The sequence below is a fragment of the Lissotriton helveticus genome, chromosome 6 (genome assembly GCF_964261635.1).
Source record: "Lissotriton helveticus chromosome 6, aLisHel1.1, whole genome shotgun sequence".
NCBI classification, from domain to species: Eukaryota; Metazoa; Chordata; class Amphibia; order Caudata; family Salamandridae; genus Lissotriton; species Lissotriton helveticus.
The window spans coordinates 2,054,005,889-2,054,020,966 of NC_136067.1; the positions used below are offsets into that span (position 1 = coordinate 2,054,005,889).

At 46.1% G+C, this 15,078-nt stretch overlaps 1 protein-coding gene across 1 annotated transcript in view; it reads right to left on the minus strand.

Moving 5' to 3' along the window:
• The window catches only part of IFT172 (intraflagellar transport 172), a 1,142,656-nt gene that overhangs the window by 1,077,307 nt on the left and 50,271 nt on the right, over positions 1-15,078 (minus strand). Inside the window, exon 3 of the mRNA XM_078650113.1 lies at positions 7,636-7,748. Coding sequence (XP_078506239.1) covers positions 7,636-7,748 — 113 coding nt within the window. The remainder of the gene's footprint in view (positions 1-7,635; positions 7,749-15,078) is intronic.

The window sequence follows — 15,078 nt, forward strand, 5'->3', positions numbered from 1 at the left end:
GCTTCAAGCAGGCACCTTGCGCGTCAATGCAGGGTTGTTAACTCTTGACCTATTCAAAGTGCATGTAAACTATTGTCTATCATGCCACTGGGAGCAACAAATCACTGTGTTCAGAATCTATTATGTAGGGCGAATTGCTAATTTAATTTACCTTACAACCGTTTCAGGAAACTCATCTAGTCCTGATGATGATCTTAAATCAGTAAAGATCGAAACGTCGTTGACCCATCCAAGGAAAATCCCCCACCCCACTGTATAAAGCTCTGTTGATTACTCCTTGTTTTAATGTGACATTTTGTATATTCTCACTTTATTCACTCATGTCAAGATATGCACTCTGTCACTTATGTGAGCACCTGAAACGCATTTCTACATGTTGAAAATATGGAATAAATATATATTGTTCTACATGTTCCCCTACATGTTCTGCTCCTAAAATTAATTTGATACAAAAAAATATACTCTACAACCCCTGGTTCACTTTATGGGGTACCCTTTTCTTTTGAAACTATAACCCCAGACACACAGCCTGGGCAGTAATTCTCCTCAGTCTCTTCAGCAGATCTTCTTTGGCAGGGATTCCTCTTGATCACAAAGTAGTCTAACTTTCAGGGGTTTCAGCTCTGATATTTATACCCTCAAAGTCTTTGTTCTCTATTGTGAGGGGTCCTGGACCCAGTCCAAACCAGTTCTGGGGGGACTCTGTCAGTGCACAACTTCTTCCTTTGTCAGTGTAGGACAGGGTCATCAGACAGGAGGTGGAGCCAGAATTGTGGAAGGCAGGCACAGCCCTATTCAGGCCCAGGTCCTACTCCTCCCACCACTCCAAATGAGGATAGGTCTATTCAGCCTAGTGCTGACTCACCCAGACTCCTGGAGCCACCCCAGCCCTTGTCACTCTCAAAACAGACAGTCAATCCACAAACAGGCAGAGGCACACAGAAAGGTTGAACAAGAAAATAGTCACTTTCTAAAAGTGCTATTTTCAAACACTGAATTAAAAAAAAACACTCTTCCTAAAAGATGTGCTATTAAATTCTGAGTTCAGGGGTACCAGATTTCAATTTTCGATCTTGCTTCTATGGGAAGATACGCAGGTAAACATGTTACACAGCATTCCCCATTCTGGCCTATGGGCAATATAGCCTTTCAATAGTGAAAAACGAAATTGGCAGTATTTCACTATCAGGACATGTTACACATACTAGTACATGTCCTACCTTTCACATACACTGCACCCTGGCCAGGGGGGCAAGTTGGGCCTACCATAGGGGTGTTCTATGTGTAAGAAAAGGGAAGGGTAAGGCCTGGCAAGTGGGTACACTGGCCAGGTCAACATGGCAGTAAGGAAACTGCGCACAGGCACTGCGGTGGTAGGCCTGAGACATCTCTTTGGGGGCTACTCATGTGGGTGGCACAACCAGTGCTGCAAGCCCACTAGAAAACAAAAATCAAGATTTCCCTTTTCCTTATTTTATGAGACTGACGTCTTAAGAGGATCTTAGGTGAAAGAACTATTCTGAGCGGGGCTTGGAGTTTCAATCAGATTAACAAATTGACATGTCATACAGTGTTATCAAGGGCCCTTGAGAAGCACAGTGGCAGCCCAAATCAGAATGCCAATAAGATTCTATAAAACTCTATGGTTTCTTATTCCAACAGCAATTGTAATCGTGGTTATGGAAAACTGTAAGGAGGGAAACACGGAACAACAGAAACAAGAAATTTCCTAAACGAGAGGAGATAAGCAAATAAATTCAGACGCTAGGTACCAACAGAGATCTTAGTCTCATAAGTAACAGCAAAATCCTAAAATGATTCGCGCATGTTTTAACTCATTCCTTTCCCATTACAGAACATACTGAACCAACTGCATAAATCTGTCTACACAGCCAATTGAATTAAGCTGTTAGCGAGTAGCCAATATAGGTAGGTTTTTATCCTGATTCTTAGGATATATAGCTCTCAATCTTGGGAGCAATACAAACCAAGGGGAAAAATAAAGAGTTTTCAGATTAATAAATAATGTATGTTATGACATGCACACTGTATATAATGTACCATTGCCATTAGTAAATGTTTAGATCTGTTAAACGCAGTATAAGCAAAAAATAACTTATGCTTTCAAGCAAATGAGAATGTGTTTTTTTAACCAAATGTTATCTATTTTTCTCTTTTTGCTAAAATGATGGTAGAACACGAGGCGGGGCAGACAATATATATTTTAAAAAACTCAAACTATGGATTGAATGTACAAAATAAATAAAATTGTTTAGCAAAGATTGACGGTTCCACTCCGGGTAAAAAAATGTATGTGCATAAGGTTATGAGAGCAATATGGCAGTTTTTGTAATAAGTGTTTTAAATTTTGTCTTATTTAAACTGTTTTTAAATGAAAAAAGTGTCCTGAAGAAGGTGACTATCTCTTTCACCGAAACGCCGCGTCGACATATTTTTTCTTTTTATGAATTTCTTTTTATGAATTGTTTTAAGATGTTATCGTTTTTATGATTAAAATGATGTTTTTATTAATACAATCGGAAAAGCTTAACAAATAAAAATATAGAATTCATTTCTTTGTTCTCTCTGCCCTTATTGTATCCTGTTGATCATTATTTGTAAATTGATAACACTGTATGACATGTAAATTTGTTAATCTGATTGAAACTCTAAGCCCCGCTCAGAATAGTTCTTTCACCTAAGATCCTCTTAAGACGTCAGTCTCATAAAAATAAGGAAAAGGGAAATCTTGATTTTTGTTTACAGACAAACCCATTCCCTTTTTCCACAAAGGGTTCCTCCCAACATATTCTTACTATTGCAAGCCCACTAGAAGCATTTGAGTTGCCAGCCCTGGCACACTTAGCGCACTTTACTGGGGACCTACTGGTAAGACAAATATCCTAATCATGGATAACCAATCACAATAACAATTTACACAGAGAGCATATGCACTTTAGCACTGATCAGCAGAGGTTATGTGCCCAGAGTCCTATAGCCAACAACCACAGGTCAGGAAAAATAAGGGAGGAAGAAGCAAAAAGTGTCGAGATAACCCCTCAAAAAGGGCCATTTCCAACAGAAACTATATAAGGATCCAATTGCCCTTGACAGCTTTATTCTGCCCCGAGCAATATTGGGAGTCCAGGACCTTGTGGCTGAAAAAGGAATTCCCATATAAGAAAAGGTGCCCGTGGTACTCAGACAGTTCATGCTAATAGAAAGGGTTGAAACCTGCTTGTGCTTTGGGCCACACGTCATGATATAGGATTTGGTAAAATTTGTTTGTAAATCTAAAGCAGCATAATATCCACTAAGGAGAGCCCCAACGTACATGCGTACATGCCATAAACACTGGGTCATCGCCATATAAAAGAGTGAATAGCAACATCCCTTTAATTCTGGGTATATCTGGGGAAATAGTCATTAAATGAGGGTGAAGCTTATTAATATCTAAAATAAAAAAAGAGGGCCAGCACACACCCCTGTCCTCATGCCACTGCAAATATTTATATCACCAGAAACCTCGCCCTGAGTGCTAACTCTATTCCTGGCTTTTATGTCTTAGTTCAAATATGGCATAAAGTGCATAAGAGCTACATCCTACCCTCAAGAAATAAGCATTTGCCATAGCTTGGATCGGTTAGCACAGTCAAATGCTGGAGTCAGGTCCATGAATGCCAAGTATAAAGGCATTTTTTTGGTGACTGTAGATTTACCAAGAACCAGATTCAGATTTAGGTATTGCTCAATCGTCCCTACTCAATTTCTGAACCCATACTGACAGGGATATAAGACTGACTCGATTTGAATCCACTCCTTTATTCTTTTATATATCACCCTCCCGAGAATTTTAACACTTAGTGTCAGTTAATGAGACGTGCCTATAGCATCCAGGTTGTGACCAGTCACCTTTTTAACATATTGGTACAATTATAGATGTTGACCAGGAGACAAGCACTGAGGAGTGGACAAGATTATTAAAAACATTAGTCAGTAATGGAGCCCAGAAATCAGTACTGCATTTCATTAGGTCAATTGGGACACCATCTGGACCCAGGGCCTTGCCACTAACACTCTGATTTAGGACATACATCGCACAGAGTTTTCGGAAAACCCGACTGGTTATTAGTGTCTATTTGAAACTCAACATTTGAAGAAGGAGCAGTGTCGGTTTTAGCAAAAAGGACCTCCCAGGTCTCACTGGCAATATGGCATGTAATTGGGGACATAGGCCGGTTCCACTTGTGAATCCCATTGCTGTGCTATTAATTCCCTCCTGCATTTAGAGGTGACCTCTATGCACTGCTTTCGTAAAGTGGCTACCACTAGGTGGTTCCTGGGTTTGGCAACAAGAGCCTCTCACAACAAGCTGTTTGCCACAGAGCAATCATGGTTGAACCATCTAGGGAAATGGTCTGCGGGGCAGAGAAGCTTCAGTAGAGCTTTCCTATTATTTATACACAGGCCTTTAAATGCTCAACAACCTGATGGTCAACATCCTCCTCCATTAAACACGCCTCCACCAGCCCTATAGTCTCCTTGACTACTGAATTAAAAAACTGGATTGGTACTCGCAGTCTCCATACCAATTTAAGATGATCTGTTGATGGCTGGAGGCTGCTTGCTCCATTACCACTCTGAATTTTTCCATTGGGGCTATTAAAAGGGTTATCTCGATAGGGTTGTGATCTCTATGTGAAGATATATATCTTTCTTCCAATTCGTGTGTGAATAAAGTGTAATCAATTATTATGGGGCTGCCTCTGCCCGTCTAAGTAGGCCTGGGCAGAAACATTTATACCAGCCATTAGATTAGCTAAATCAGAAGAGACAAGACGGGTCAACAACTCCTGACTTCCAGGGTCGGTATTCGCAGAGCAGCAAGCATCAGCACAAGTTAGACTATGTTTGGGAGAGAGTCTCACATTAAAATTTCCTGCCAGAAAGGAGATGAACTGGCTGCCATTTGATGGTGATTTCATGTACCAACAGGATAATGTAATCGAATAGCACTGGAAATTTTGTATTCAGGATTTTGGTGAAATCATTGTTATAAATGTTGACTATGTACAAGTACAGATGTCTCTTAAACAGTACAACTTCAAAACTACTGTTTGATGTCTCCAAAGTCCTAGCGCAGCCCCCAAAAGCTATGCTTACCCAAATAGTTAAGCCTCCTGATGCTCGACTGTGATGAGACGGTATAGCAGACACTGTAACACTAAAAACCATCAATCAACGAAGGCAAAGTGGCCCAGATTACCTGGAACATACCAATGCATTATCCCTTTATAAAGGATAGCCATTCAGGCTGACAGAGCTTCAAACAACCCCTGCCACATTCCAGCTTAATATTCTCAACAAGTAGACTGTAAATCTAGCGAAACACCAGTAGAGTAGGTGGCGCTTGGCCAAGATGGAGACACTGTACTCTTAGAAGCTTGTTCCTTTTGAACTGATCACACAGCGGTGTAAACCTATTTACACCACTGTGTGATCTACAGAGCAGTGGGGACACCTGGTCAGGAGGGTCACATGTACGTGGGTGAGCTATTGCTGGCCTTTAAAAGTATCCTAACGGGAGCAAGGTAATCCTGGATTCAGTATGGAAACCAAATTCCTTTATTCTCAATATGTTTCGTACACAAGATGGATTCCACACGTTTATCGTAATGCAATCCTCTGCAATATATTTACATGACTGTTCCACCCAACCAACCCCCCTCATCATTATAATCTCATTTAAACTCCTTGCATTAAAAAGTTTGTGCTTGCAATGAACAGTTCTGTTGCAAAGCTGGTCCCATGTTTCCTGTTGGTCACATCTAAGAGGGGAGACGCCTGCTAGAATCAGGACATATGGGCTGGCTGCAGGTGGTAAACTCAATAAATCCTTACTGGGAGTATAACCCAACCAAGGTGCTCGTCTGTTGCATTTAGATCTTTCATGCGAGTACCGGCTACCATGGCTTGGCCGTTGACATTCATACCTGTTTGTTGAGAGACATACCCTGATCCAGCACTTCTATTTGGTACAAGTTTGTGGGTGCCATTAAGCGCCATTGCAGAGCTCTTAGCCATTACTTGAGAATTACTATCCCCAGGATGGTAAGGAATGGTTTGGGTGAGCAATGGGGGGCTGCTCCTGTTGAGACTGGAAATGTGTTTATTCTACAAGCATGTAACAAGACTCTCAATACGATCAAGCCGCTCAAATCTAGGTTTCAGCTTTTCCTCCCGAATAGTGCAGAATGTCACACTTAACTCAGCAAAACCCAAGGTGTCCAAGGGCATAGGTACAAGCGCCTGAGTTAATAGGACTGAAATCGAGGCTGGATCCAGGATAGGAAATGGCCTTTTTCTTGTTGGGAAGGTTGTTCACATTTAGTGGCCAGGTCCTTCCCTATGGGTCTTTTTCTCTTTACAGGTGGGCCTTGGCAGGCCTGAGTGGAAAATGGACTGAGTGGCTCAGAGACGGTTTCCGTGTTATCGGCTTTCTCATCACAGTCACTGGCTTATGGTTGTGACTCCCCTCCTGATTCTGGAGACCCCGGAGCACTACTATCAAATTAGTACAATCTCCTGTCTTTCTTAACAATTGGTCTTGTTCCAATTAGAGTTTGCGTTCCACAAGTACAATCTTGCTTGAGATTATCTCTACTGCCCTCTCCAGCATGCTATCAATGGTCACTATTGTACGAGGAGCAGTAATACTCCCAGTAACTTTGCGCTCATCTATGCCTTTACAAAAAGAGAAAAGCTCTCACCTGCTGTCCAGTACAAAAGGTGTCAGGGCAGGCCCCAAAGAGAGTGGGCAAGCACAAGCTCGTCCGGCCGCAGACAGGCGCAGACAGGCCCATTCTTGGCCCAGTCTTCACCCGTGCACGACCCACATGCGACCCGCACTGAGGGACCCCTCAAGCATTTTTGAGCGCGTTGCCTCCTGTGCATCATGGGCCCAGCCTAGCCTCACAGATGTCTGTGGGACGTAGTCACACCGCAACCTGGCAGGAAAGCTCAATTGGGGGGCAGGGACCGCTTTGCAAAACCCACACTGCGGGACCCCTCAAGCACTTTTGAGCATGTTGCCTCCTGTGCTTCCTGGGCCCCGCCTAGCCTCACAGATGTCTGGAGGATGTAGTTCTACCCCACATCAGACCTGGTAGCAAAGTTCAACTGGCGAGCAGGGAACCACTTTGCACAACCTGTGCTGCGGGATTCCTCAAACGCTTTTGAGCGTGTTACGTCCTGTGTTTTCTGGGCCACACTAAGCCTCTCAGATGTCTGGTGGTCCAAGTCTTACCCCAGATCTTGAAACAAAGTTCAAATGGCGGGCAGGGAACTGCTTTACACGAGTCACTATTATCTGTTCACATATCAAACTGGCTCAGCTGGACTCTATGTAAAATCAATTTTCTCATGTATTGTATTTGGTAGGAACTGACTCTCTAGATCACCATTATTGCTTTTCTCCGAAATCTGATGCGGGTTTGTTAGCATTTGTTTGGGACGGATCATGTGATTGTTCGGACTCTGGCACATTGTGCCCCTTACTTTTGTTATTTCAGTTCCTCATCGTGGACAGAACCAACCCGTGGTTAGCAGCTCTGAAAACAATTTAAGTGGACTTACCATTCTTCCCCGATCTTGTACACGTAGATGATGTTATCCGTCTGCCCAACAGCAATTTTGGTAGAGTCTGGAGAGAATGCCATGCCCTTCACCATATAACTTTTCTTGCCATACTGGAAAGAACAAAACAGTATTAGGAAAGAAATGAGGAAGAGAACAACAGAAAAACATGGGACACTTCAGAAGGAAAATGTCAAGGAAACAACAAGACGTACTTATGTGAGCAGCCTCTATTTAATGTAGATGTCTGAGAGACAACACACTTGTACTACTTTCCCTCTACCAATCACTTTGGTAATATTAGCCTTATGATGAGTATTTCATTACTAGTATTTACGGCATCTGCTGGATTTCCTAGAAGAGTATTTTACAGATACACAACATCCACATGGCTACAGGTTATATATGGCCATGCCCTGTTCCCTTCACATGTACACACTCTTGTCGCTTTTTCATGTGTAAAAAACCACAAACACTACAGTTTTCACTAGATGCAAGGTTATGAATAACAAAGACACCCTAAAGAACATATTATTTACTCCTAATTGCTGGCCATCTACTTTTCTCAAGGGAAACGTAAATTCAACAGCAATAAAAGGGTTAAAAGAGAGGAGGAAGAGATGGGAGGAGTTCTTTTTTTTTACTTAGACAAAAAAAATACCCATATAAACCATAACGCACCCAAATGCAATATAATTAAGAAAAAGCAATACAAACACACTCATGCTGCAAACAGGGTTCCACCAACTTAAACTGCTAGGATTTTTTTCTTTGGACTTCCGGTTTTTTAACTTTTACTGTGGGCGAGTCTCTCTCACTGTAAATTCACAGTAAACAGACTTCGAGTGTTAGCCACCAGTGTCCACCTTTTAAGCTAAGGCTCTGCTGCACAGCTAGGGTACGAGGCTCTGGGCTGGTTACACGTGAACACATGTGTATGTGTACATGTTTGGGCTGCACATGTGAAACTACTATCTTCCGCAGGCCGGTATCTGAGGAAAGCTAGTTTCCAGCAGAAGGGACCCTTCAGGGATTGGTACAGTCTGTGGTGATTTCAGACCTTTGCCCTCCTTCCCCCAACAAGGCCATGTTAATTTCTCTGATTCCCAGCAGGAGGATCACATTCCTCCCCACACAAAAGAGGCATTAACAGTGCTTGGCCCAATTCCTGAGAAAGGAAGGGGTGAGGAGGGAATCTCCATCTTTAAATTAGCTAGTCACACTGGACCTGGACTGGGACAGCCCAGCACAACAGAAACAAAGGAGAAGGCCCAGACCTCTGGAGTCTAACACAAAACGAGAAGTTTTGGTGGAAAAGGATTAAGCAGCTGTGTCAGCAATGGGTGCAGCTGAGGCTCTCAGGGAATCTCCACAGACCACTTGAGGTTGCCAAAGAGGAATGTCCAGAAATACTGTGCAGTAAGTTGGGGCAAGGGTGGAATGGGGATATGGCACCCATCTCAGTGTTGTCAGAATAGATTGGGAGAGTGGCACAGGCTTAGGCTGACTGTCCAGTAATTGATCCCAGTACTCTGCCGGGAGGTTTTGCAGGAAGGACCTCTGTGGAGCTTTCATCTGAGAATTACCCCAATCCAGGATGCCTGCAGTTCAGGAGGCCTCTACAAGCATTGGGCTCTCTTGGTGCGATTCTCCAAGAACAGCTTTAAAGGGCAGGTGTCTAGATAAGGACAGCAGTGGACTTTTAGTAGTCACTGAAGCCAGGATCTTTTGAAGACTGAAAGTCAATATCAGTGTCTTGCACTGGGTGAGTCAGATTTCCAACATGACGCAGAGATACACAATTGCTTTCCAACAGGATGGGTACATGAATGCAAACATTCTGCAGGTCTAGTAAACACAGCCAGCCGTTGTTCCCACTGGTTGCAAGCCCTGGGATCGACCAACTGTAGTAAAATCTACAATGGAGTGCTTTAGAGCTGTAGGTTTTGACAAAGCATAAATGGTCTACTGGGGAAGGGTACAAATATTTTCACAGGAAGTTGCTAGTTATGGTATACATCATGTAGAACAATTTGAAGGGGGGAATTTGAGGAAGGGGAACACCTGGAACAAGGCGGCAAGAGCCACGCGTTGCGGGATACCGCAAGTGTAGCAATGCTAGCGTGAATAACGCATGTGCCTTAAACACGCATATGCGAGGTTAAGGCAGATGCGCTCTAGTGTGCAGGATGGGCGGGGACTCAGGGAGAAGCATCGGAACAGGGAGCTCCAGACGAGGACCAGGTCTGGGGCTCACTTTCAGGAAGGGGTGGGGTGAGGCGGGTCAGGATACTTTTGGGAAAGGGGCAGGTTTTTAGGGATCGGGGCAGGGGGAGGGGTTTGGGGTAGTTTTAAGAGCTGGGTTTGGGGGAGTGTGTTAGGAAGAGGGCAGTTTTAGGCCTAAGGGCAGTGGAAGGGGTTGTGGCAGTTTTAGGGACAGCAGGAGAGGGTCGGGGTAGTGTATGTTAAGGGGCCGGGTTTTAGTCCTCAGGGCAGGGGGAGGGAAAGGGGTAGTTTTCAGACCAGGTTTTGGGCTTCAGGGCAGGGGAGGTCGTTGGTAGGGGTTTGGTAATTTAGGGCTTGAGTCAGGAGGTCGGAGTAGTTAACCATGCATACCTCCTTACCAAACATGCCTTTACAACGAAATTGCATGGTAAAGCCATGTGTGGTAAAGGAATGCGTGGGTAAGAAGCATTCTCAGTTCGGACTGCGTGGTAGAGGCATGCCTTATTTAGTCAAACGTGTCTCTATCATACAACCTTTTAGGAACAATGGCTTAAACTCAACTTCAAAAAGAACACTTGTTCAAACAAACCGCATGACATACTCGGGGAAAACAGTACCCCAAACTCAAACTGTTTGTATCTTCAAAGAGGAAGTCTAGCATTGTGTAGGAAAAACTCAGAGTAGGGCAGCAGTACACCTTTAAATCATAGATTTCTTCATATGAGAGTAAAGGGGTATTGAGTATATTTCATAACTCATGTGCAAAATGAAACAAACCTCTTCACTACTTGCAGAATCTTCCATCTCAGCAGAGTTACCAAACCACAAGCCCTATGTGGTGCCTAAAACAGATTGCTCATTCTCTTGAAATTTTAGAAGTAAAACGTCTAGATAGTTCACTTGGAAAAGACAGCAATGGCAAACATACAAATCTATATACCACGGTCTCTGCTGCATATAAGGATGCATAAAGGACGATTGAACAGAGCCCTGTCCTGCCACATGTAAAAATCAGAGACTAGATATCGCTTGACTTCTTATCCTCTGCTGGGCCCGAGTGGATTAGTGACTACTCCTAGATGTTCTCCTTACTTTTAAAAAAATCTTTTGAGAGTACTTCGTCCAGTATAGGAAGCAAAGTGGGTCATGGGAATCTCACATCTTTGTCCTACCTTGTGGTGTACCTGAAGGGTACGCGTTCAGGGGAGCTGCAATGTAGAGCCTAATAGTGTAAATCAAGGGAGCCTCTAGTACAGATGGCGAGAAAGAGGGGTCCCAGTGTATAGTCATCAATTGCCACAATTTAATCAAGATAGAAAGACAGTAAATGAAGCTACACCGTTTTTATTCACCATGTAGGTGTATATTGAATATCTTATCTTGAAATAAACATTCAAAAAGGCTGTGGAGTGCCCCAGGGGAAGAGGGAAGTGATAAGGTGAGGATGGTGAGGATAAGGAGTAGTGACAATAAAAACAACCAAATGGCGCAAACGCATCTATATGTTAATTTAAATATAAACCAACAGAACACCATAGGTTCAATACATCACTTGATCGAAATCATACTTCACAAAATACATTTAATGTCATAATTTTGGCGTGAAGCTGATAACCAAAAAACAGTCGTCGACGTTTCGACCCTCTAATTGTTGCAGGAATTAGTTGTGCTTTTGCTGCGGGGTCACTTCCCTCTTCCTCTGGGGCACTCCACAGCCTTTTTGAATGTGAATGTAATGTTATGTTGATTAAATTGTGGCAATTGATGACTATACACTGGGACCCCTCTTTCTCAGTACCGATATTACCCAGATCCCAGTGACTATGTTTGGGTGAACCCGTTTGTTATACTCTAGTACAGATAGCAGCGAGGGCATGGGGATCTCTTAATTTTCTCTTACGTGCTATGCCTGAGGAATGAATCAGGGGTGCCTCTGGCACAGAAGCAACACAGGGCTGAAAGAGCTCATAACCTTCTCCTGTGCTTTGCCTAAAGTTTGAAACAGGGGCGCCTCTTTCACAGGAAGAGACAAGGGGCCTAAGTTTCGCTTCTCCTATGGCCTACTCTTAAAGTAAAAATCAGGGGCACCTTTTGGCACATAAAGTAATGCATGGAGTAGGGATCTCTTGGCCTCTCTACAGTACTATGTCTAAAGCATAAATCAGAGTGACTTTGGCACAGGAAGTAAAGCTGGTCCTGGGTGCTCTTTATTTACTCCTATGTGCTTTGTCTAGAGTATAATTCAAGATCATATCTGGCACTGAGGGTAATGCAGGCCTGGCAATCTCTTAACTTCTTTTTAACTCCTGTGACTAAAGTATGGTGTCTTCTACCATAGGGAAACAACGCACAGTGCAGGAGTCCAATTACATCGTCATCTCTGCTGTACATGAAGATTAAATTAGGCGTGTCTCCTAGACCAGGAAAAAATTCAGGGGTAGGAATCAATTTACTGATTGCCAGAACCAGAGTTTATGCATGCTGCAGGCAATGTTTACTACTTGCTTTGTGCAGCACCTGAAAAATAACTCAGGAGCATTTTGTGGCACAGTAAGCAATCGCGTGTAGGACTTTGACTCTTTCCAATGAACTACACCTGAAGGAAGAGTAACCATGAATGCAAGAAGGATGAATACAATTAGGCTCTTCTGGAATAGAGAGAAATGAAAGACCTAGGAAAGTTCCCAGGCAGTTCTACCTCTGCCTGGGAAGAATCCCTAAAGGACGCCACTCCAAAAACAGTTAACAATGCAAGGTGTGGAGGGGGAATACAGTAGCTCCCACTGTCCGACGGTATTGGCTACAATCCGGGAGAAGACCTTGGAGTATAACAGAGGCAGAGCGGGAGATCAAATACCTCAACAAAGAAATTCAAGCGCTGCAATATGGGGAGGAGGACAGGCCCAGAAAAACCATTGCAAATATCCTAAATCAGTCACGCCCCACAATCTTTGTCTTAAAATTAGAAGCCAACGATCCTGCAAAGCAGGGCTCACCAGCTGCGGCATTAGGCATCATGGCCACGTTCTACACCACACTGTCCACTGTGCATTCAAACGAAGAAGCCGGGTCACTCACTCACTACCTAGCCAGGGGTACTCATAGTATGGCCCGCGGGCCGCCCGCGGCCCGGCAAGCCTTGCTTGGCGGCCCGCGGACCTTACAGACATGTGCCAGTTAATACCACCGGTTGCAGCAGCCTGGACTCGGAGAGGCTCTGCTCTCTCGGGGCCGAGGGATTCCAGCCATAGAGTGGAGCTGCAGGGGCCTCAGAAGAGGTGAAACAGAACAAAGCCTCATTAAAAAGTTAATGGTCTTTAAAGACCTGTGAAATGCTACGGCGCGGCTGTGCACGCGCCAGGCAAGCTGTCTCATCCCGGGCTGACAAGGGGGTGGGGGCGATTTTAAACTCAATGGGTGTTGCACGCCTGTATGTGACACATAGATTTCCTTCAGGGGAGGGCAAAGGAGGGAGAGAGTCAGGGAAGGGAGAGAGTCAGGGAAGGGAGAGAGTCAGGGGAGTGAGAGAGTAGGAGAGTCAGAGGAGGGCGAAGGAGGGAGAGAGGGAGAGTCAGGGAAGGGAAAGAGAGGGAGAGTAGGGGGAGGGAGGGAGGCAGAAGTAGGGATGAGACAGAGGTAGGGAGACAGAGGGAGAGAGGGAGGGAGACAGAAAGAGAGAGGGAGGGAGACAGAGAGAGGGAGGGAGTCAGCGAGAGGGAGGGAGACAGAGAGAGAGGGAGGGAGACAGAGAGAAAGGGAGAGAGAGGGAGGGAGACAGAGAGAGGGAGGGAGACAGAGAGAAAGGGAGAGAGAGGGAGGGAGACAGAGAGAGAAGGAGGGGGACAGAGAGAGGGAGGGAGACAGAGCAGGAGGGAGGGAGACAGAGCAGGAGGGAGGGAGACAGAGAGAGGGAGGGAGGGAGACAGAGAGAGGGAGGGAGGGAGACAGAGAGAGGGAGGGAGGGAGACAGAGAGAGGGAGGGAGACAGAGAGAGGGAGGGAGACAGAGAGAGGGAGGGAGACAGAGAGAAAGGGAGAGAGAGGGAGGGAGACAGAGAGAGAAGGAGGGGGACAGAGAGAGGGAGGGAGACAGAGCAGGAGGGAGGGAGACAGAGCAGGAGGGAGGGAGACAGAGCAGGAGGGAGGGAGACAGAGCAGGAGGGAGGGAGACAGAGCAGGAGGGAGGGAGACAGAGAGAGGGAGGGAGGGAGACAGAGAGAGGGAGGGAGACGGAGGGAGATGGAGAGGGAGGTAGAGGGGGAGGGAGAGAGAGGGAGGGAGAGAGTGGGAGGGAGACGGAGGGAGGGAGACAGAGAGAGGGAGGGAGACGGAGGGAGATGGAGAGGGAGGTAGAGGGGGAGGGAGAGAGGGGGAGGGAGAGAGAGGGAGGGAGAGAGTGGGAGGGAGAGAGTGGGAGGGAGAGAGTGGGAGGGAGACAGAGAGAGGGAGGGAGACGGAGGGAGATGGAGAGGGAGGTACAGGGGGAGGGGGGGAGGGAGAGAGAGGGAGGGAGAGAGTGGGAGGGAGACGGAGGGAGATGGAGAGGGAGGTAGAGGGGGAGGGAGAGGGAGGTAGAGGGGGAGGGAGAGAGAGGGAGGGAGACGGAGGGAGGGAGACAGAGAGAGGGAGGGAGACGGAGGGAGATGGAGAGGGAGGTAGAGGGGGAGGGAGAGGGAGGTAGAGGGGGAGGGAGAGAGAGGGAGGGAGACAGAGGGAGGGAGACAGAGAGAGGGAGGGAGACGGAGGGAGATGGAGAGGGAGGTAGAGGGGGAGGGAGAGAGGGGGAGGGAGAGAGAGGGAGGGAGAGAGAGGGAGGGAGAGAGAGGGAGGGAGACAGAGAGAGGGAGGGAGACGGAGGGAGATGGAGAGGGAGGTAGAGGGGGAGGGAGAGAGGGGGAGGGAGGGAGAGGGAGAGAGTGGGAGGGAGACGGAGGGAGGGAGGGAGACAGACAGAGAGAGAGAGGGAGGCAGGCAGGGAGGGAGGGAGACAGAGAGGGAAGGAGGGAGGGAGACAGAGAGGGAGGGAGACAGAGAGGGAGGGAGAGAGAGGGAGGGAGACAGAGGGAGGGAGACAGAGGGAGGGAGACAGAGGGAGGGAGACAGAGAGGGAGGGAGACAGAGGGAGGGCGACAGAGAGAGGGAGGGAGACAGAGAGAGGGAGGGAGACAGAGAGGGAGGGAGACAGAGAGAGGGAGGGAGACAGAGAGAGGGAGGGAGA